At 46.1% G+C, this 21,089-nt stretch overlaps 1 protein-coding gene across 5 annotated transcripts in view; it reads left to right on the top strand.

Moving 5' to 3' along the window:
- IL17RE (interleukin 17 receptor E) overlaps nt 1–21,089 on the top strand; it is a 52,637-nt gene that overhangs the window by 11,794 nt on the left and 19,754 nt on the right. For 3 of the 5 annotated variants that reach the window (XR_013982114.1, XM_080991961.1, XM_080991960.1), the window contains 7 exons: nt 7,741–7,877; nt 9,085–9,239; nt 13,971–13,989; nt 15,924–16,076; nt 17,753–17,844; nt 19,944–20,067; nt 20,796–20,938. Coding sequence is in view for 4 of the 5 variants with exons in the window: in XM_080991961.1 (XP_080848087.1) it covers nt 9,123–9,239; nt 13,971–13,989; nt 15,924–16,076; nt 17,753–17,844; nt 19,944–20,067; nt 20,796–20,938 (648 nt within the window). In the remaining variant the exon portion in view is untranslated. Of the gene's footprint in view, nt 1–3,647; nt 3,938–7,740; nt 7,878–9,084; nt 9,240–13,970; nt 13,990–15,923; nt 16,077–17,752; nt 17,845–19,943; nt 20,068–20,795; nt 20,939–21,089 lie in introns of those variants that run through there. The other 2 variants (XM_080991963.1, XM_080991962.1) reach the window with 2 other exon arrangements.

The following is a 21,089-nucleotide window of genomic DNA, read 5'->3' as shown; positions in this document are numbered from 1 at the left end:
ACTCCTGGTGGAATTTGCTACACTGGGGATCCTGCCTGCCAACTTTTTTACTTGCTCCTGAACATTATAACAGCTAATGCTTATCTCCAGGTTGCAAAAGGTCTCCTATCCTGATGTCTGCTATTAAAGGCACAGAGCAGAAGACCAAGGCAGGTTTTCCACCCCTGGCCAGCTGGACATCTGATTTGAAATATACTGTTCCAGCATCTGAATAGGAATGTCACAGCAGGATGTAAAAAGGAAAGTTAGGAACCAGTGGAGTCCAGTGGCCCAGTTGCAAAGCCGCAGATCTGGAATTCGTGCTTTGAATCTTGCACCTGCCGTGAATTCACCTAGATCCTTAGACAAGCTGCTGTCTCCCAAGCTCAGTCTCTCCCATCTGCAGTATGGGAATAATCATACTGAACTACTTACAGTATTGCCGCAAGATAATATATGTGAAGCACTCTGAATGCTGTCAAGCATTATGTAAGCAATGTTATTAACTTACACAACTATTACCCAAGGCGAGGAAAGCTGAGAGATACGAATTTAGGACGCCACCTTAATTTTGGTCCATCTAATCTTGTCAGCCCTGACTGCCAGCAGGTCTTTTAAGGTTTTAGACAGAGATCCTTCCCATCACATGTACCCCACGCAAACCATGTATGGCCTTTCTTTTTGGAAGTATGCATGTCAATCCGGTTTTGAAAGGGTGACCCTCCAACCCCCAGGTAATACATTGAAACTGTAGTAGTAGTAGTAGTAGTAGTAGTAATTTATTTATACCCTGCCCATTTGGCTGGGTCTCCCCAGCCACTCTGGGTGGCTGCCAACGTATGGTTACCAGACATCCCCGTTTCCCGGGGACAATCCCCGGATTTACAAATCTGTCCCTGGAATGTCCTCGGATTTCATTTAATGTCCCTGGATTTATATTTTAAGTGTTGTAGATTTATTAGTAGGCAATGAATGTTGCGTGATTAGTTCAACGGCACAAGACACATCATATGCCAGCGAGGCAAAATGGCAGGTGCCACGGCAGCGAGCAGCTCCTGAAGCCAGCCAGAGCCAACTGCGCGACTAGGCTGGCTCTGGGCTGCTGAGACTGCCACTGCCACTGCTGCGAGAGCGCCCAGCCATGTGGCCAACTGCTCAGTGGCGCTCCGGGGTCAGGAAAACCCCAGAGCCGACGTAGGGAGAAGGAGGAGAGGAGAAGGAGAAGGAAGAGAGAGAAAGAGGAAGGAGAAAAAAGAGGGGAGCCCCGACCTTGTTGCGTCGCTGCTGCCGCCACTGAGGAGGAAAGGTAGGAGAGCACTGGGAGGGCAAGGACACGTGGCCAAGCCCAGGCGCGACCTGAGCCTACTCCACGGTGGCTAGCACTCCAAGAGAGCAGGCCGGGGCCCAGAGGAAGGCCGTGTGACAGAGGAGACCACAGAAGAGAAGATATTATTTCTTGTTTTTTTAAAAGATAACTTTTTAAAATAACTTTTTTTGTCTTTTTTTAAAAAAAGTGTCCCCAGATTCTTTGAAAAAAAATCTGGTAACCTTATCCCAACAGAATATTAAAAATACAATAAAACGTCAAACATTAAAAACTTCCCTAAACAGGGCTGCCTTCAGATGTCTTCTAAAAGTCAGGTAGTTGTTTATTTCCTTGACATCTGCTGGGAGGGCATTCCTTAGGGCGGGCACCACTACTGAGAAGGCCCTCTGCCTTCGAAACTGTAATTGACAACTTTTGGGTCATAAACTGAACCCAGGTTTACCTTATCCCATTCCAGTTTGCAAGAGCCATGTAATCTGATATAATCCCCTACCCTGCCTCCTTTGAACCAGGGTAGGTGAGCCTTCATTTAAATAAAGCGTTCTGTGCAAGCATTCACAGTGACGACAACTCGCTTAGCAGGGTCATGTCAGTAACAAATAGGTTAGTGGCGCTTTAAAGTCTAGCCAACATAGTATGGCATAGGATCTTGCTGATCTGGATTAGACGAACGCATCTGCCGTTTTAAGATCATGTGTCTGATATAGTTGACTTTGATCCATGAAATCTTGTGCTGTAATAAATTGGCTAGCCTTTAAGGTGCTGCTAGCTTGGGATGGTGGATAAATCTTATTCACTTCATATTTAAAGGTGTATCTGTTGGACTCGTGCTTTCTTAAACAATATGCAAACTGAAACAAAGCCGTCCTTTGAAATTCACACTTCTCTGAATTTTGCAATGAATTTCTCAACCACTGTTTACAAAAATGCATATATATTATAAGGGAGAAATGCAATTCTTCTTCTTTTAAGCTGTTAGTGTGCAATGTATTACTTGCTGTAAAAACGCATTGTACAGACATACCTCGGGTTGAATGTGCTTCAGGTTGAGCGCTTTTGGGTTGCACTCTGTGGCAACCCAGAAGTAACAGAGAGCGTTACTTCCGGGTTTTGTCGCTCGCGCATGCGCAGACGCTCAAAATGACGTCACACGCATGCGCAGAAGTGGCAAAACACGACCTGCGCATGCGCAGACATGCCGTTGCATTTTACGTTCCATTCAGGATGCAAACGGGGCTCCGGAACGAATCCTGTTCGCATCCCGAGGTACCACTGTATTTGGGGAAATTGCTTTTCAGAAAAGTGTACGTTATTCAAAACTGCATACAAAAATGTGTTTATTAGGAGAAATATTTGCCAAGATGCTGATGAACGTTCCTAAGGATTACAAAAGAACCCACAAATTGCCGTGGAAATGTGCAGAACTGAATTTAAATTTGGGGAAATGAGAAACTGCGAGAACTATAATTGACAGATCCCTCCATCCCTTACCGCTAGACCGTTTGTCGTTTTGGCCAGAGCAGGCTGACATGCCCCGCCCCCCAAAATGGTCATATAAGTATCATTTCACCCAAGTTTTGTTATTTTACCCCAAACACCCTTTCGTGAAGTAACCACCTTGCTGGAGCAAAGCAGGTCTGGGTGGCAAACTGCCTGGGAACCTCTTGTAAGCCTAGACAGCTCAGTTGGTGAGAGCATGGTGCTGATAACACCAAGGTTTCAGGTTCGATCCCCGTCTGGGACAGCTGCATCTCCCTGCATTGCAGGGGATTGGACTAGATGATCCTCAGGGTCCTTTCCAACTCTACAATTCTATGATCTCAAAGCTGCCCTGAGTTCCATCATGGAAAAGAGGCAGGTTATTAATGCAACACACATAAATAATGCTGCCCTGCCTCCCAGGTCTGCTGTGAATCTCTTGAGATCTTTGTAGGCGTTTTGAATACTATGCATGCAAAGTGTTGTCTTGTGGGACAGACAGGCATCCTAGATAATGGAGAAAGGACCTGACTTCCAGGCTGTTCGGAACTCTCTTGTTTCTGAAATGTAAACACTAGTGTTTTGTGCCGATGGGACCTTGCCCGAGCTGGGTGAAAAAAACCAAGTTTCCTGGCCTGACCTACGTAACCTACAGGGCTTCCTGCTACTCATTCTAATCAATGTGTATTTGTGCCCTTGGGAGGTAGCCAAGATCTACATGTTGATGTTTGATCAGAGCATCACGGGTGTGGCAGAGTCAGGCCAGAATGGCTGGCTGCTTGACATGCCCTCGATGGAAGAAGCTCCCTCTCCTCTCTCTCTCTCTCTGCCTCTCCCCACCCTCTCTCTCACCCAGTGTTTCTGCACGTGCTTCCTTTCACCGCATCGGCTGATGAGTTGCCGTTGAGCGTCCTCATTACCTGTAGAGTCAGCCCAACAGGAAACCTCAGCTAAACCAGGTCACCCCGTAGCATGTCCCCATTTCCCAACTTCAGTTCTTCATTTAGAATTTTTTTAAAAACCCCACACACAAAATAAAAAACATGTAGGTGGGGACGGGGCAGAGAAGCAAGGAAGGGATGACTGTGCGGTAGCTGTCTGAAAGAGATGCGAGGAGGGGAATTCGCTCTGGCGGGGAGTCGGCCGAGGTAGGTAAGTTCAAGTCCCTTTGGTGTGTGTGTGGGGGGGGGGACATTGCATGTTCTAAGGTGGCTAGGACTAAGCAGAAAGGCCTTCAAACTTGCTCCCCTGAAAAGCTCTCCCTTTCGTTTGAGCTTACTTCCATCTGCTGGAAGACTGCCACCCTTCTCCCCCAGGAAGATGCAACTCTGTGACATCCTAAAATCCTGGATGCAGTCAGACACCTTCACTCTCTTTGCAGCGTTGCACTTGTGGTAGTCGGTGTGGGAACCTGTAGATTCTGTGGGCTCCCAGCTCCCGTCAATCCCAGCCAGCATGGCCAGTGGTCAATAATATTGGGGGTTGTAGTTGGAGGTCAACCTGTGGAGCTCCCCTTGGTATATAGTGCTGGCCAGGCTTGTGGTGGTGCTGTGGGAGAGCAGTATTCCACACATGTGCCTACTTGTGCACATTGACACAGGCAGGGCCCGAATTTAGGTTTGATGAGGCCCCAAGCTACTGAAGGTAATGGGACCCTCCAGCTGTCCTTTGTCAACAACAAATTATCACTGTTTTTTGTGTTGAATATATGCTGTATCTCGAAGACTAGATGGGAAAGAGACTTGGGAGAAGGGATTGATGATGGTTTGTGGGAAGGAATGTGGCAAAAAGCCCCCCTTTGAGCTATTTCTGCCCAAATAAGAGAAAACACCTTAAAGCTAACCCACAGATGGTACTTGCATCCCACATTGCTAAGCAAAATAGACAAAAATATTTCTCCACAATGCTGGAGAAATTGTGGGAATGAAGGAACATTTATACACATGTGGTAGAAATGCCCATTGATTAAAAACTTCTGGTTAAAAATATTTCAGGAAATGGAACAAATTACATCTCAGTCGATCAATTTAGATCCCAAAATAGCATTGCTTTCTATATTTGCAGATGAAGCACAAAATCTTAGAGACAAAGACTTAATTGTGCATCTTCTAACTGCAGCATGTCTTGCTGTTGCTAGACACTGGAAGAAATTAAACGTGAACGTATATGAAGTTTGGTATGCTTATGTCTGGGAATTAATTTTGATGGAAAAGTTAACAGAAAGGGTACATGAAAGAAAACAACATGAGAAACTACATAACTTTTACATAACGTGGTCCTTCTTTATTACATATGCATCAAAGAAAGAACATGCATTTAAACCACCTGAGACACATGGGAGCATGTGGAATGATATTTTTTAAACCAGCAACTGTAGAAATAATTTTTCATTTGCTTATATTACTAATGTACGTATATTACTAATGTACCTGGACGTAGTTGGGGCTGTTTTTTGGGGGGGGCATTGGGGGAAAACTGTATTTTATTGCTTGTATTTGATTATATGTTGTTCTTATATTCAACTAATAAAATAGTCAAAAAAAGAATAATAAAAAAGAATATATGCTATATGTTAATTTATGGACCTAATAGGTATCTAAAGCCATTTGCACATGTTGCCCTGCAACCAGTCCATGCAGAATGTAGGCACCCTATATCTAGAAATGAGCAAACCAGTGATATTTTAGGGAGCAGGCTAGCAGGCGGGGCCCATGACTTTCATCCTAGGAGCCTACACAACACAAAACACTGCTGCTGTATGTAGGTTTTATTTTATTTGTTTTTTATCTTATATATTTTGGAAATGTATATCCAGTTTTCTTTTCCTTTTAAATTTTTTGGGGGCCTCAAGAGAGTGGGGCCCTAAACTATAGCTTGTTTAGCTTATATGTAAATCCGGCACTGGACACAGGCATCCATTTTTTGGAAATCCTGCTCTGTTTCGCTACTGGGGGAAACTCAACTTCGAATGTTAGTTGAGTGCATAAATGGTTCAGACTGTGGCAGGAATCCACCCGTGGGAAAATGTGCTGTGACCTTAGAGTAATCCAGTGACACTTCATTAGAGAGCGTGACAAAAGTCTGTCATTTAATCGGGGCGGGTTATTTGTTGCTTACTGTCGTAACAATTGCTTTCTCAATCTGTATCTTCCGTACCGTGAAAAATAAATGAAAGCATTATAAAGAGAGAGAGAGAGAGAGAGAGAGAGAGAAGGAGCAGTGCTGACCTTGAAGCCTTAAAAAAGGGATCTCTGGTGACTTGGGAGGTATGCCTTGATAGGTTTGCAACCACGGAAGGTTAAACTCTGCAACACCACCCACACCATACATGTAAAGTTCAGAGCTTTCCCTCAAGAATCCCGGGAACTGTAGCTTGTAATGGGTGCTGGGAATTGTAGCTCTGTGAGGGTTAAACCATGCTCCCCCGGAATTTTTGTGGGGCGTATAATGTGCTTTGAATGTACGGTTTGGATGTGACAGAAATCTCTCTGGCAGGAAAGCTCAACAAACAAGGTGTGTGTATTGCAAAGGGAGCTTTGCGGTGGCTCCAACACACAATTTTTTTGTGTTTCTGTTGATGCTTTTCTTTTGAGAATGGGCTTTAGGAGGAGGTAGTCAGGGAGGGGAGAATGGGGGGGGCAGTTATCTAAGAGGGATGATGGCTGACAAGAGGAACAAAGTTTGGAGAAGATCTGAGTGGTAGTTTGCAGGCTAGCTCCAAGCTTTCACAGGGAGAATTAAGAAACGTGACCTTAAAGGAATATGTGCAGGAAGAATTCCCATTCAAAGCAAGCTGCTCCAATATCTGGAGAGAGAGAGAGAAAGAGCTGATCTGAAATGAAGCCCTCTCCACATTTTCCTCATCTCTCTTCCTCCTTTGCCGTCACCTCTCTTATCTTGGCAGCCTATCTCCCCCTCCTTCATCCTCCCTGTTTTCAGCTTCAATTTCAGTTTGTATTAGCAATTTTTCACTCCAGTTAAATACTGTTTGCACACTATGCCTTTAGAGCACATTCGAAGCACATTCTCTCCCTCAAAGAATTCTGGGCACTGTAGTTTACCTTTCACAGAGTTAGAATCCCAGCAACCCTTAAGAAACTACAGTGCCCAGAATTCTTTGAGGGGAAATGTGTTTTGAATATACTTTAAAGGTACAGTTTGCATGCAGCTTGGGTTTCTAACGTACAAAAAGCAGAATACTCTTCATCCTAACCACTGGTAATGAATTGAAGTACTTTGCAAAGTACAGGCGGTGACCATTTTGCTTGTATCCAATTTTGTGTGACCACCAAAGTGTGGGTCATTTTGGACCCAGAAGAGGGCATAATGGGGGCAGGGCATAATGGGCTGGGCTTGGCTTATGAGACATGTGCAGGGGTCAGGAACAGAACCCCACACAATATGGTCACTCCCTATTAGAGGGCCAATTTTCTGGTGGTTGACCGAAAAATGCACTCCCCAAAAAGCATCTTTAGCTCACTTTATTTCTAAAAGCGCTAAAGTTGGTTACTAGTTCCAAATTTCCAGTCCCTTATTTGCACAAAAACATGAAATATAGCACAATAAAAAACAGTAAAGTTTTTATGTCCCTGAATTCCTAAAGTAAACATTAGGCGCCTGTCCTTCAATACAGTGGTACCTCGGGTTACATACGCTTCAGGTTACAGACTCCGCTAACCCAGAAATATTACCTCGGGTTAAGAAATTTGCTTCAGGATGAGAACAGAAATGGTGCTCCGGCGGCTCGGTGGCAGCAGGAGGCCCCATTAGCTAAAGTGGTGCTTCAGGTTAAGAACAGCTCCAGGTTATGAACGAATTAATTACTTAACCTGAAGTACCACTGTATAAGCAATGTCCCCTTCGAGAACAACAGTAACTTCCTCCAATCAAAACTTTTCATATGTGTGTGATGCTGACGGCTTTCTGATTGATCTGTCTTTCAAACCTCCATGCAGATAAGAGAACTGGGAACTGCCAACGAACTTCAGGACCGTTTCTTTGCACCTGTTCTCAGTCGCAGAAGAAGCAAGGCAACACAAGCAGCCCAACTGTTCCTGATCTTCCAGGGTCCTTGCATTGCGTAGGCAACCAGGTGACACTCCTTATCTTTTTAATAGCTCACGTCACAGAGATCGAAGCATTAGGCAGGGGCATTTAGACCCCACATGACACTTTACCACGAAACTCTCCAAACTCTGTGTCGTGACACATTAGTGCGTTGTGTGTGCAGGCGTGTCGTGCGAACGCTCCCCACGCTCCTCACAGGGCTAGAAAGGGGTTAGTTTACACCTCTGGTTTGTCAGTAAAACTGAATTATTGTGTCGTGCAATGCTGCACGTCTAAAAAGTGTGTCACCAACATGGAAAGTTTGGAAAGCTCTACTTTACAAGCAGCAGCATCCTCAGTTCCATAAAACAAAGAGTGGTAGCGGCATACTCTGCAGGGATGTTGTAAGGAATGAATGAAGCTTTGCTCCTGGGCATGAGCCTGGAGTGTAGGGTGGGCTTTAGCTCTGTAAGAGTTTACATGGGGAGAGTCCTCTCAGTGGATTCATAGGTCCTGGTTCACTGGCATAGACAGGATTTTTGTTAGGGGATGTGTGGCCTTTTCTTGTGGGGCTGGGGCAGAACCTCGGTTTGCTATGTACCGTATTTTTCGCTCTATAAGACGCACTAGACCACAAGACTCACCTAGTTTTTGGAGGAGGAAAACAAGAAAAAAAATATTCTGAATCTCAGAAGCCAGAACTGCAAGAGGGATCGCTGCACAATGAAAGCAGCAATCCCTCTTGCTGTTCTGGCTTCTGGGATAGCTGTGCAGCCTGCATTCGCCCCATAAGACGCACACACATTTCCCCTTACTTTTTAGAAGGGAAAAAGTGAGTCTTATAGAGCAAAAAATACAGTATTTTTATTGCTTGGGGAGCAGCTGCCCCTCCCTGCTCCCCCCTTGTTTACGCCCATGTCCTGGTTGCCCTTTAACCCCTTACCCAGGGCTAGAAATGATTAAGCCAAGCTGGGCTGTGTGCCGCCTCTCAGAGAACCCTGCAATGACATGGGGGCAGAAGGGGAAACGGAACCCCTCTGAGTTGTGGGGTTTCGCAGGCTGTCCCAACAACAACACCCAGGAGCTGCTGGAACAGCTGCTGCAGCAGCAGCCGCCAAGGAATGCAGGCAGGCCAGACTGGCTAGGTTGGGGCAAGGCAGAGCAGGGAACGGAGAGACTGAGGGGTGGAGACTTGCCTGCGGCTGCCTGGCCTAGGTGTGCTGAGATCTGACTCTTCGACTGTTTAACAACAGCCATGTTCCGGCCTAGCTGAGCTCCAGCCCGGCACTCCATGGGGAGGCCCACGACGAGTGCCCTGCTGCTGCCCATCGCCTTCTTCCTGAGTCTTTTGCATGCTGCACCCCGAACTTACCTGCCTCTTGCCCGCCGGCAGCTCCTCACCAACTTCGTAAGCATGTTTTTACTTTTACGGGTGCAACGATATTGTTTTTGGGGCAAGGGGCGGGCAGTGGATGTTGCAGACCTCACACAGTGCAGGCGCAGGGCAACCCCAAAATTTGAGCGCCGATCCTTTATCGGTTGATGGGAAAGAGGGACATGGGAGAAAGCTGGGCACCCTTCTGAGTGCCTGGCTGTTCCTTGCGCTCCCTGAAGCCAAGAGTTGCCCAGGCTGCTTTCTTGCTTGTTGTTTTAATGTGGGTGACAGGAGAATGTCCTTCTTGCTTCCTCTCCTTCTTTATATGGATGTCTTTGGGGGTTTGGGGGAAGCGTGAGGAGAGAGAATGCTGTGGTACGATGTATCTGCAAATGTGATCAGTCCGGGAACTGGAAAAGAGGCAGCGTGCTTAGTATTGTCAGGAATGTGGTTCATAGTCCGTTAACGATTGTGACAGCAAGGCAGGGTTGCAGTGCCCCGCAGAGCAACTGAAGCGAGGGCTGTCCGTGGTGGAAGTGCAGGATAGGGACCCTACAACGGAGGACTCTCAGAAGAATCTGGCAGTCGCCCTACTCTTTGGCTCTCTGGTTGGTTTTTTTCTCTCTCCTCCCCCCCCCCCCCGGTTGTACACACAACAGGGAGTATTCAGCTAAGTTTACCTCACAGTTCAAATCGATGGACGTAACATAAGTCACGCCGACGTAACATAAGTCACGCCAATTTCTTTCTTTCCTTTCCTTTTATTTTTCAAATTTATGTAATCATCCGACATTCGTTCAGGAAAATCAACAAATCTCCTCTAGGAAATAAAACGGCTCCGGATCATAATATTGTGCAAGAAAATACGTCTTCACATAAAATTCTCCAGACCTCCTTGAATTTTCTTCCATAGGAAGTAGTTATTTTATTGGGGGGGGGGATGGGATCGTATAAGGAACAACCAGTTTCCTCATAATTTATATCCACATTCACTTGCCATTCTTGCTCTTTGTTGTTTTTGCCTTTATAGCCAAATCCCGAACTTGTAAAGCCGTTCCTTTCCACTTTTGAGCCATTAACATCCTTGCAGCTGTGAACAATTGGATGTATAGATCCTTATGTTTACCTATCTTTATGATAGGTGTTAACTAATGCCAGTGGGTCTACTTTGAGTAAAACTTAGGGCTTTTCCACACTTGTGCTTGGCCCGCCGCTTTCCCCCGAGAAAACCCTCAGTTTATTGCTGAATCGGTCCAAACTCCAATGGTGCTTTCTATAGATTGCTGTTTGTTCCAGTTCAGCAGGAAAGAGCATGTTTTCCTGGGGGAAACTGCATGGCAAACCAAAATCTGCCTAGAAAGCACAGAACAAGCAGAAAACCTCTCAGAATTTCTGGATGTGGGACAAGCAAAGTGTGGATGAGCCATTTGTTGGCTACCACCCCTTATATTTCACAGAATCACAGAACTGTACAGTTGGAATGGACCGCGAGGGGCATCTAGTCCAACCCCCTGCAATGCAGGGGTTTTTTGCCCAATGTGGGGCTCGAACTCACAACGCTGCGATTAAGAGCTACATGCTCTACCGACCGAGTTATAAAGTGCATTGCTTCCCCTCCCCTCCATAAATAATTGCGGAAACTGTAGTTTACCCCTCAAAGAGCTACAGATAGCAGCACCCTTCACAAACTACATTTCCTAGGATTCTTTAGGGGAAGTCATGAGCTTTAAATGTGTGTAGTGCGGCCTTAGCGATTCCCGTCTTGCTAAGATAAATGTGTGCAGCTGGTGCGAAAAAAGCGAAATGCTGTGCTAAGGGTCGTTTAGGAAAGGGACTGAAAATAAAACTGCCAGTATCATAATGCTGCCAAATCGTGTACCGTTCTGGTTGCCTCACCTCAAAAAGGATATTGTAACACTGAAAAGGTTTCATAAAAGGAAGATTCAGAAGAGACGAAAGGAAGTTTTTCTTCACATGGTGAAGCTACGAAACTCCTTCCTACGAGATGTGAAGAGCTGATAGCCACCAACTTAGATGGCTTTAAGGGAAGATTAAACGCGTATCAATCAGAGTAGAGCCATTAAAATGGACGGACCTTACTTAGTCTTGCTCATTAATTTCAGTGGGTCTGAGTAAACCTTAGTCGAATTCCACCCACAAACCCCATGCCTTAATAAAAAAATGGGGGGGGGGGGGAACCCACCTACAAAAAAAAAATTCCTTAAATGCCTTAACACACTCACTCACTCACTCACTCAAATTATTAGCGTTTCACATTATGGTAGACTAGGGATTATTCAGATCATGAATACATGCCTCCCTCCTTCTCATAACTTTTGTGCGAAGGAACTGGCTCATTCCTTATGTTTCCCTTTCCAGTAATACAGAGCCCTTAACATGCGACAGCCTTCAATTCTAATTGGGGATGTTTTAACCCATCATTTCATACCCATCGTTTGTTTTCTTACCAGTTGTACATCTCTTTGAGATTGTTTGCTTCCCCTTGTATGCCGGTATCCCTGTAGTTCACAGTGGCCTCTTGGTTTGGGCCTGTCTGCTACAGGACTAAATAGCAGTCTCACAGATGATTCAGGAAGAGGGGGGTATACAGTGCTATTTTTCTAGAAAAAGAGGTGCCAGAACTCGCCACAAACACCTCCATTGTTCTCTTACAAGGGCAACGGCGCCCACCTGAGAGGTGCCGGAACGGAGTTCTGAGTACATTTCAATTTAAATTCACGGCACTCCCCTCTCATCCGCAGGGACACATATCTGATTGAGTAACATTTCAGCGGTAGCGCATGGCCGCCTATTTGCCAGTGATTTATTATCGCTGAAGTGTGAGGTGTTACACAATCAGAGCTCCCTCTCTTCCTCTTCCTCTTCCTCCCCCCCAACATTGTGTGTGTGTGGTGTGTGGATAGATAGATAGATAGATAGATAGATAGAGGTCTAGTGTGAGACAGATCACCCTCATACACATGGAGAAAACCACATCTGTCGGGGCATAATAAGTATCCCTCCTCAGTGAGAATCGAATACGTGAGGATCGAAGCGGAAGCAGCTTGTAAATTGTCACTTTCCTGTGATAACCATCACTTGTGGGTGACTAGACAGAGAAGTGTTAAAATTTGTGGCTTACTCCACCCCGCCTTCCAAGCCACAAGTGACTTAAGATTGGATTGGGTGGGTGGGTGAACTAGTAGCTTCCGTGGACTCATTGATTTTTCAAGGCCGGCTCTACCGTTAAGCAGAGTGATGCAACTGCCTTAGGCAGCGGCTTTTGAAGATCACAAAAGGCAGCAAATTATGAGAGGCATCGGGTTGGTTTTTTTAATGCTCACTTTTGCCTCACGTTCCAAAATACCTTGGTTATGCCACATCTTGACTTTCACGGTAGGAGGGGGGCGTTTGCTGTTCCAGTTCAGCCAGTAAATTTTTTTTACTAGGCAGAGCTTTAGTCAGGCATTGAAACACATAGGCCTGGGCTGTGCGCACATTTAAAGCATCCCTTCCCACAAATGCTGGGAATTGTAGGTCCGTGAGAAGAAAACTACAGTTCCCAGATTTTTTGGGGGGGTGAAGTGTCTTGGCTTCGTTGCTTAACTAAAGTGCCTGGGGAGCTTAGGAGCCAAGGTCCCTTTGCCCCCCCCCAATAAAATATTTGAGAGGCCCACCCCCAAGTTGATGGGCGTTGCCATTCAAATGGCGTGTGTGCCACATCTTGCGATCAGTTATGCAGGGTAGGGTTTATCTGCCCCCCCCCATTTTATTCAAGTTGGTAGCCCTGCTGGGAAGTAGCAGTAGCAAAGTGAGTTTTGTTTTGATTATTGAATTTTCATCCAAAGATCTCAGGGTGGTTCACAGCATAAAAATACAAAATAAAACCACAAAGTACATAATAAAAAAAAGAACGCAAACAAAACAATACCCCCCCTTCCCACAAACACATTTTAAAGGACATATCGTTTCATTAATCAAAGTGCTATCTCAATGGGCACCAGCACATTCACAAGGTTACTGAAAGCCATATACAGTGGCCTTCAGGTTAAGTACTTAATTGGTTCCGGAGGTCCGTTCTTAACCTGAAACTGTTCTTAACCTGAAGCACCACTTTAGCTAATGGGGCCTCCTGCTGCTGCCGCGCCGCCGGAGCCCGATTTCTGTTCTTATCCTGAAGCAAAGTTCTTAACCTGAAGCACTATTTCTGGGTTAGCGGAGTCTGTAACCTGAAGCGTTTGTAACCTGAAGCATATGTAACCCGAGGTACCACTGTATTCATTATATTGTGGCTTAATGTGTTGCGTGAACCAGACCATTGAGATCTTTATAAATGAAATGCATGTTGTGTGAAGAACTGCAGTGGAACTTCGGCTGTCGAATGTAATCCGTTCTGGAAGACCGTTCGACTTCCGAAACGTTCGACAACTGAGGTGCAAAGGGCCGTTGACAATTTTAATTGAGAAAATGAGAAACGTGCCTTGGAAGGCCTTCGATTTCTGAGGCGTGTTTGAAAACAGAAGCAATTACTTCTGGGTTTTCGGCATTCGGGTTCCGAAATGTTTGGCTTCTGAGACGCTCGAAAACCGAAGTTCCACTGTACTTTCTTTACCTCTCAGCTTCCTTGGACTAGCAAACATTTGTGGACCCTGCCTGTCTGTTTTGCTTCCGGCAAATATGCTTCTGCCTTAGGATTGCAGGGAGAGATATTGATTCCACTTTACCCCACTGAGGTTTTCTTTCTCTCTTGTTTCTTTTTTCCAGGAATGCTGGAATGCTACTGGTAAGTAAGAAAATAAGTGCTCCTGTACTGCTGCTTGTGTGGCAACTGTGATTGCAGCAAGGGACCATGGGCATTTTGGAGTGGACATTGAAGAGAAAAGATTTTGGAACTCCTAAACTCTAGGATGTTGCTTGGCCTGCAGTGCAGGAAGGGTCCTTGTATTGCAGAATATAACCAAGGGTCCATCCGGGCAATGTGTTTATTGAGCATTTATTATGATTTGTTTGCACAGGGGTTAGATTACATCCTGTCTTTGCTGAGCGTTCATTCTGATATGTTTGCATGGTGGTTATATGACCATGTGGGACGCGGGTGGCGCTGTGGGTTAAACCACAGAGCCTAGGACTTGCCGATCAGAAGGTCGGCGGTTCGAATCCCCACGACGGGGTGAGATCCCGTTGCTCGGTCCCTGCTCCTGCCAACCTAGCAGTTTGAAAGCACGTCAAAGTGCAAGTAGATAAATAGGTACCGCTCCAGCGGGAAGGTAAACGGTGTTTCCGTGCGCTGCTCTGGTTCGCCAGAAGCGGCTTTGTCATGCTGGCCACATGACCCGGAAGCTGTATGCCAGCTCCCTTGGCCAATAAAGCGAGACGAGCACCGCAACCCCAGAGTCGGTCACGACTGGACCTAACAGTCAGCGGTCCCTTTACCTTTATATGACAATGACAATTTGATTGATTAATCAATCTCGTAAAAGTTATATACCGCTTGATTGCTGGGGGGGGGGGGGGCCTTAAAGTGGTTTACCAAAAAGTGGTTTACCAAAAAGGTAAAGCAATAAAATTATCTCTGAAAAGTTTGCAACCACAATTTAAAACATACAGAAAGTTAAAGCCATGATGGTTGAAGCAAATTAAGACTTCTGTAAGCGTTCTAAACATCTGTGTAGGCTGTATTAGTCCTGTGTTCTTCCTGAATTATTTGTGTGGTACTTAGATGTCTCCCCATTCAGTCATTTTTTCATCCCACACTTTTCAATACTGACAGTCTGGAGGTTCCCAAAGGCTCAGTGCAGGCCAGTTTATTAAAAGTGTCACAGAGATGTGAAGGTACATGCTTGAATGTTCCTCCGTGGAGGGGTGGGTGGTGGAAAGCTGTGCACGTAGGAAAATAGTGTGTCAGGGAGAAGGCTCAACTGAATCCTCCACCCTGACATGCTAGCTTTCTAGGTGCATGGACTTCTTTGCAGGAACCTTACAGAGGGGGAAGGGAAGGAGAGACAGGCTAATGGCTTTTGAGTTGGAGGAGATGGAAAGTACTGGCAAGTGTGCTTATAGTTGGCTGGAGTACTGGGACTATAATTCAGATTTCCGGAAAAGACCCATGTTAAATCTATTGCAACAGAAACGACAGAAGTTCATAGCACTTTAAACCCTAAGAGACCCTCCAGACGGGTGTTTTTTTGCAGGTGTGTAACAACTGTGCATTCTGCAATATGTCATGGATAGAATAACGGTGCATTAATGATGGATTTGAAGTGTTGGTGCTGACCTTTAAAGCCCTAAACGGCCTCGGCCCAGTATACCTGAAGGAGCGTCTCCACCCCCATTGTTCTACCTGGACACTGAGGTCCAGCACCGAGGGCCTTCTGGCGGTTCCCTCACTGTGATAAGCCAAGTTACAGGGAACCAGGCAGAGGGCCTTCTCCGTAGTGGCGCCCTCCCTGTGGAATGCCCTCCCATCAGATGTCAAAGAGATAAACAACTACCAGACTTTTAGAAGACATCTGAAGGCAGCCCTGTTTATGGAAGCTTTTAATGTTTGATGTATTATAGTATTTTAATGTTTTTTGGAAGCCCAGCCAGATGGGAGGGGTATAAATAATAAATTATTATTATTATACTGGGCTGCCCACACATCATTCCTCTTGGCTGGTTGTTCCAAGATGCTTCTCCAGCGTTATCCCATAATTGCATTATTGTTCTTTTCTACAGCTTATGGTGCCCTGCCTCGGTCCAAATTCCGATGCCAGCGGAAGCTGCAGGAAGACCTATCCCTGCGTGTGCCCAGCCTTAGCCTAAGCCCAGTTCAGCTGTTCCGCAAGCGCCAGACGTGTGTGCGTGTTCGCTTGGCTTTGAACGCTACAGGTATGATGTGGGAGCAGGTGGGGTGGGCCAGGGCCTGATCCAGCCAGGGTTCTTACAACAGGTGTGGGGAGGAAGGAAACCACAGTTAATATTATTATTGAAGTGTTCTCATGATGCAATAAGATATAGAAAACGAATGTAAATGGGATGTCATTTAGAAGGGTTAGGAGTGTGTCCAATTCTGGGCACCACAATTTAAGAAGGATGTTGACAAGCTGGAACGTGTGCAAAGGAGGGCAACCAAGATGATCAAGGGTCTGGAAACCAAGCCTTATGAGGAACGGTTGAAGGAGCTGGGTATGTTTAGCCTGGAAAAGAGGAGACTGAGAGGAGATATGATTGTCAGGAGCTCGTCCTACTCTCAAGTAGGACCCTGGCAGAGACACATGCCTGACTGGCATGTTCTCTCCCTCCTGGCCGTTCGTTCGGGAGCTTCAAAAGCTTTCTTTAGCCCGAACATCACAGCGACTGATGCCAACAGACACCGGCACACTTAGGGATCTGCAGAGTGTTCGCAGTTTGCGTAACTCAGCAACTCAGCATTTTGGCTAATCTACTTTGTTTACATATAAACACACACGGAGCACTGCAACATGGCTCCCTCTCTCTCTAGCATTAGACAGCAAAGAGAAAGAACAAAGGACAATAGTCCCACTTCACGGAACACAGTAACACAAACATCCTGTCTCCGTCACTTCCCACACTGTGTGAATGAAAACATGCACCGTCATGTGATAGACAACAATCCCATGACTGCAATCGTGGGGCAGGAATTCTAACAATGATAGCCACCTTCAAATATCTCAAGGGCTGTCACATGGAGGAGGGAACAAGTTTGTTTTCTCCTTCTCTGCAGTGTAGGATTCAAACCAATGTCTTCAAATTACAAGAAAGGAGATTCCAACTAAACTTCGGGGGGGGGGGGACTTTCTGACAGTAAGAGCTGTACAATGGTGGAACAGTCTCCTGCTGGGAGGTTATGGTCTCTCCTTCCTTGGAGGTTTTTAAACAGAGGCTGGATGGCCATCTGTCATGGATGATCTAGTTGAGATTCCTGCATAGCTGGGGGTTGAACAAGATGACCGTTGTGTTTCTTTTCAACTCTACGGTTCTGTGATTCTAGCTCCCAAGCTTTGATTAAATTCTAGCATCTATTGGGCCCAGGAATTTAGGGCACCCTGGCACCCACAAACTCATAACAATATGATGCACTTGTTCAGCAAACCCGCACATGCCAGCATGCACACTGCCTTGTAAGCACCAGGAGAGGTAGACTGCTTCTACTGCTTAGAAACTGCCGTATTAAGTGGGATACAAATTACTCAGTTAAAGTGATAAATAATACCAGGATTCAGTGAAGATTTGTGTTGCCTTGGACTGCCTGTCTCTCTCCTTGGCACTACAGTGGTACCTCAGGTTAAGTACTTAATTTGTTCCGGAGGTCCATACTTAACCTGAAACTATTCTTAACCTGAAGCACCACTTTAGCTAATGGAGCCTCCTGCTGCTGCCGCCACGCCGCCGGAGCACAATTTCTGTTCTCATCCTGAAGCAAAGTTCTTAACCTGAAGCACCATTTCTGGGTTAGCAGAGTCTGTAACCTGAAGCGTATGTAACCTGAAGCGTATGTAACCTGAGGTACCGCTGTATTCTCTCTCTCTTTTTCCTGACCTCAGGCATTGAAGGACTGGAGTTGCATTTCCTGGTTATAAGTTCCAAACGCTCTGGCTGGCTTCAGATCTTCAGAAGAGCAGGCGCTGGAACCTTGGTTAGTTATCACCATTCCTATGGAAGTGTTGGATTGTGATGGGGAGGCTTCTCAACAGGATGTTGCTGCCTTCTGTTTATTAGCTGTACGAAAGGCCGAAATTCAGCTGATTAAGTTCTCCTTTATCTCCATGTTGGGAAAAGCTTCAGAACTTCTGCCTGCCGGCACAGGAGTTCTGTGCCAGGAAAGAAAGGTAGAAACATATACACCACACCACAACCTCCTTTTTGACCATTGCATTGGGAAACGACCAATCTTTGTACATTCCTAATTCATAGTGGTATCTTTCAACATCTTTGCAAAATGTCGGAGCAACGTGTAATTTTATGGGAACCTATATTCTTGGGGTGGTTGGGAGTTGTAGTACGGTAACCTCTGGAGGATCACAGATTCCTCAGCCTTGGCCTCGGTTTCAGAAATGGTGGAAACTTGGCTGTGCTTCCCAGTCCCCCATCTTTTGATGGCCATAGCAATGTACCAGACACTGAGTTTATTTTGTGTTCTAAGGGATGTCTCTGGGACACAGGTGGCGCTGTGGGTTAAACCACAGAGCCTAGGACTTGCCAATCAGAAGGTCAGCGGTTCGAATCCCCACGATGGGGTGAGCTCCCGTTGCTCGGTTCCTGCTCCTGCCAACCTGGCAGTTTGAAAGCACGTCAAAGTGCAAGTAGATAAATAGGTACCACTCCAGGGGGAAGGTAAACGGCGTTTCCGTGCGCTGCTCTGGTTCGCCAGAAGCAGCTTAGTCATGCTGGCCACATGACCCGGAAGCTGTACGCCGGCTCCCTCGGCCAATAAAGCGAGATGAGCACCGCAACCCCAGAGTCGGTCACGACTGGACCTAATGGTCAGGGGTCCCTTTACCTTTAGGGATGTCTGTGTCCTGAAGTAGAAAAGGTACAGAGGACAGGACTGAACCCTAAAAAACTTGCTTTCAGTGGTCAACTCAACTCCTTGTAAACGCATAATGAATGGGGGTGCCCTTGAGCTTGCGCAGAGTGAGGACCTGTTGGGTGACTGCAACAAGCATGCATGCTCTTCTAGGCTTAGGGATCATTGTGATGTTGAGTTTCAGGCAGACTTGAGGAATGGCACCCCATCTCTTACGAGCGAGGCTTGTGGGAAAATACTGTGTGGAAGTACAGTGGTACCTTGGTTTAAGAACAGCTTAGCTTACGAACAACTTGGATTAAAAACGCTGCAAACCCAGAAGTAGGTGTTTTGGTTTGTGAACTTTGCCTTGGAAGCAGAACATGTTCCGCTTCCTGTTGAGTGTGTTCCTTTTGTAAATTGAGTCCCCTGCTGCTATGGGAAAGCATGCCTTGGTTTAAGAACACTTTGGTTTAAGAACAAACTTCCCAATGGTTGGGAACAACCCAATGCTTGCCATTAACCTGATTTGAATTAATTTTATAATGAAATGATTTTAGAATGTTTTATCATTTTACTGTTGTTAGCCGCTCTGAGCCCTGTTTCGGCTGGGGAGGGCGGGATATAAATAAAATTTATTATTATATTATTATTATTAAGTTCGTAAACCAAGGTACTACTGTACTTCCTTTCTACAATTAACAGATGGAGAAGACTTGGGAATTAACATAATTTGCTTCAACCTTTTAAGGTTAAATTCATGAGGGCTAGAAATGTGGGGGCTTTTTTTACAAATTGAAAGCTGGTATGTTCAAGACCCTCCACAAGTCATTGGATTCCATGTTCAGGGGTTTGAATAGATATGAGCAGTGCTTTCTTTGTGGCGGTAGTGACTGATACGGAATACCATCACCTTTCTTTTTTTTTGCTGTGCATGGCAGCCATTTTGTACTCACAACTGCCGCTCCATTGCCAAGATATGCGCGGTGACACCTCACACCCCCCAAAAGCACTGGATGTGATGATGCAGTGGTGTGTGAAGTCTGGCTTGTACATTTTGTGGACTCCTGCTGTTTAAGAGATTCACCAGATAATCGCTTACAGAGCAATAGCGTTGCAGCCACTAGTTAGGGGGTTACTCCAGCATGGGACAGGCCAAGATTCCAGTCTGATTTACAAGCAGGGGATCTAGGTGGGCACCATTCTCACTGTGGCATTTCCTTCTCCAGTGGCAGGTGCTATTTGACTGTTTCCCAGCAGAGAGCGGCCGCCGGGTGCTTGTTTCGCTGGAAACCATTCCTGGCGGGGTGCTGAGCATCAACGAAAGCCTTTTAATCCCTAACAACCAATTAGGTAAGACATGGCTAGAATACACATAGGCCCAGCCTACTGCCATTGCTGAGGGGTTTGGAATTCTGTGCCCAGAAAATCTTCAAATTCTGTGCTGGGGAAAAATGGTGTTCAGGAAACACTGGACATAGATGGTGTTCAAAGTGCCTTCCTTGGCATTCCAGAATTATCTTGTGACCAATGCAGAGGGGAGAGGGGCCAAGGTCTTAGACGAGCATAATATATTTCTGTAACTTGCACATGCAAGAATTTAATCCTATATCAAAGTACACACAATGGCTGATAGCCAATAGAATATGCAGTAATAGCAGGATAATCCTGTGTGGCTTTGCAACATTTCCACACCAACGCCATGTGTTACCTCACATACACGAAGCCTTGAAACACATCAGTGTGGTGAGTGTGGAGAGCCAGTGTGGTGTAGTGGTTAAGAGCGGTAGACTTGTAATCTGGTGAACCGGGTTCGCTTCCCCGCTCCTCCACATGCAGCTGCTGGGTGACCTTAGGCCAGTCACACTTCTCTGAAGTCTCTCAGCCCCACTCACCTCACAGAGTGTTTGTTGTGGGGGAGGAAGGGAAAGGAGAACGTTAGCCGCTTTGAGACTCCTTCGGGTAGTGATAAAGCGGGATATCAAATCCAAAACTCCTCATCAGTTGCCGCAGCAGCGTTCCAAATGTCCTGCTCCAGATTGGGTTTTCTCCTCTGCCACAGCCTGCTTTTCCTTCCCCAGAGGTTCCAGAGTTCCACCACAGATGGGTGCCAGCAGAACGGGCTATTGAGGTGTCTGTCCCCGAGGGTCCTGACATCACAGTACGCCTCTGCCACCAGTTGGCTCTGGAGTGTGAGGAACTGGGCCAGCCTTTCCACCAGCAGGTGAGACCTTGGAGGGGAAGGATGCAGAGGAGGAACAGAAATGGACCCATCTAAAAGGAGATAAAAGTCCCTGCTAGAGAAGAATGGCAGATCATGTTGATGGATTATGCCGCAATGGCTCAAATGACCGGAAGAAGCCGAAATCAGGAAG

This window comes from Podarcis pityusensis, assembly GCF_964106645.2.
Source record: "Podarcis pityusensis genome assembly, chromosome: 2".
In the NCBI taxonomy this organism is placed as follows: domain Eukaryota; kingdom Metazoa; phylum Chordata; class Lepidosauria; order Squamata; family Lacertidae; genus Podarcis; species Podarcis pityusensis.
Note: the sequence above shows the minus strand (reverse complement) of the source record. Positions and strands in the feature narration are given on the sequence as shown.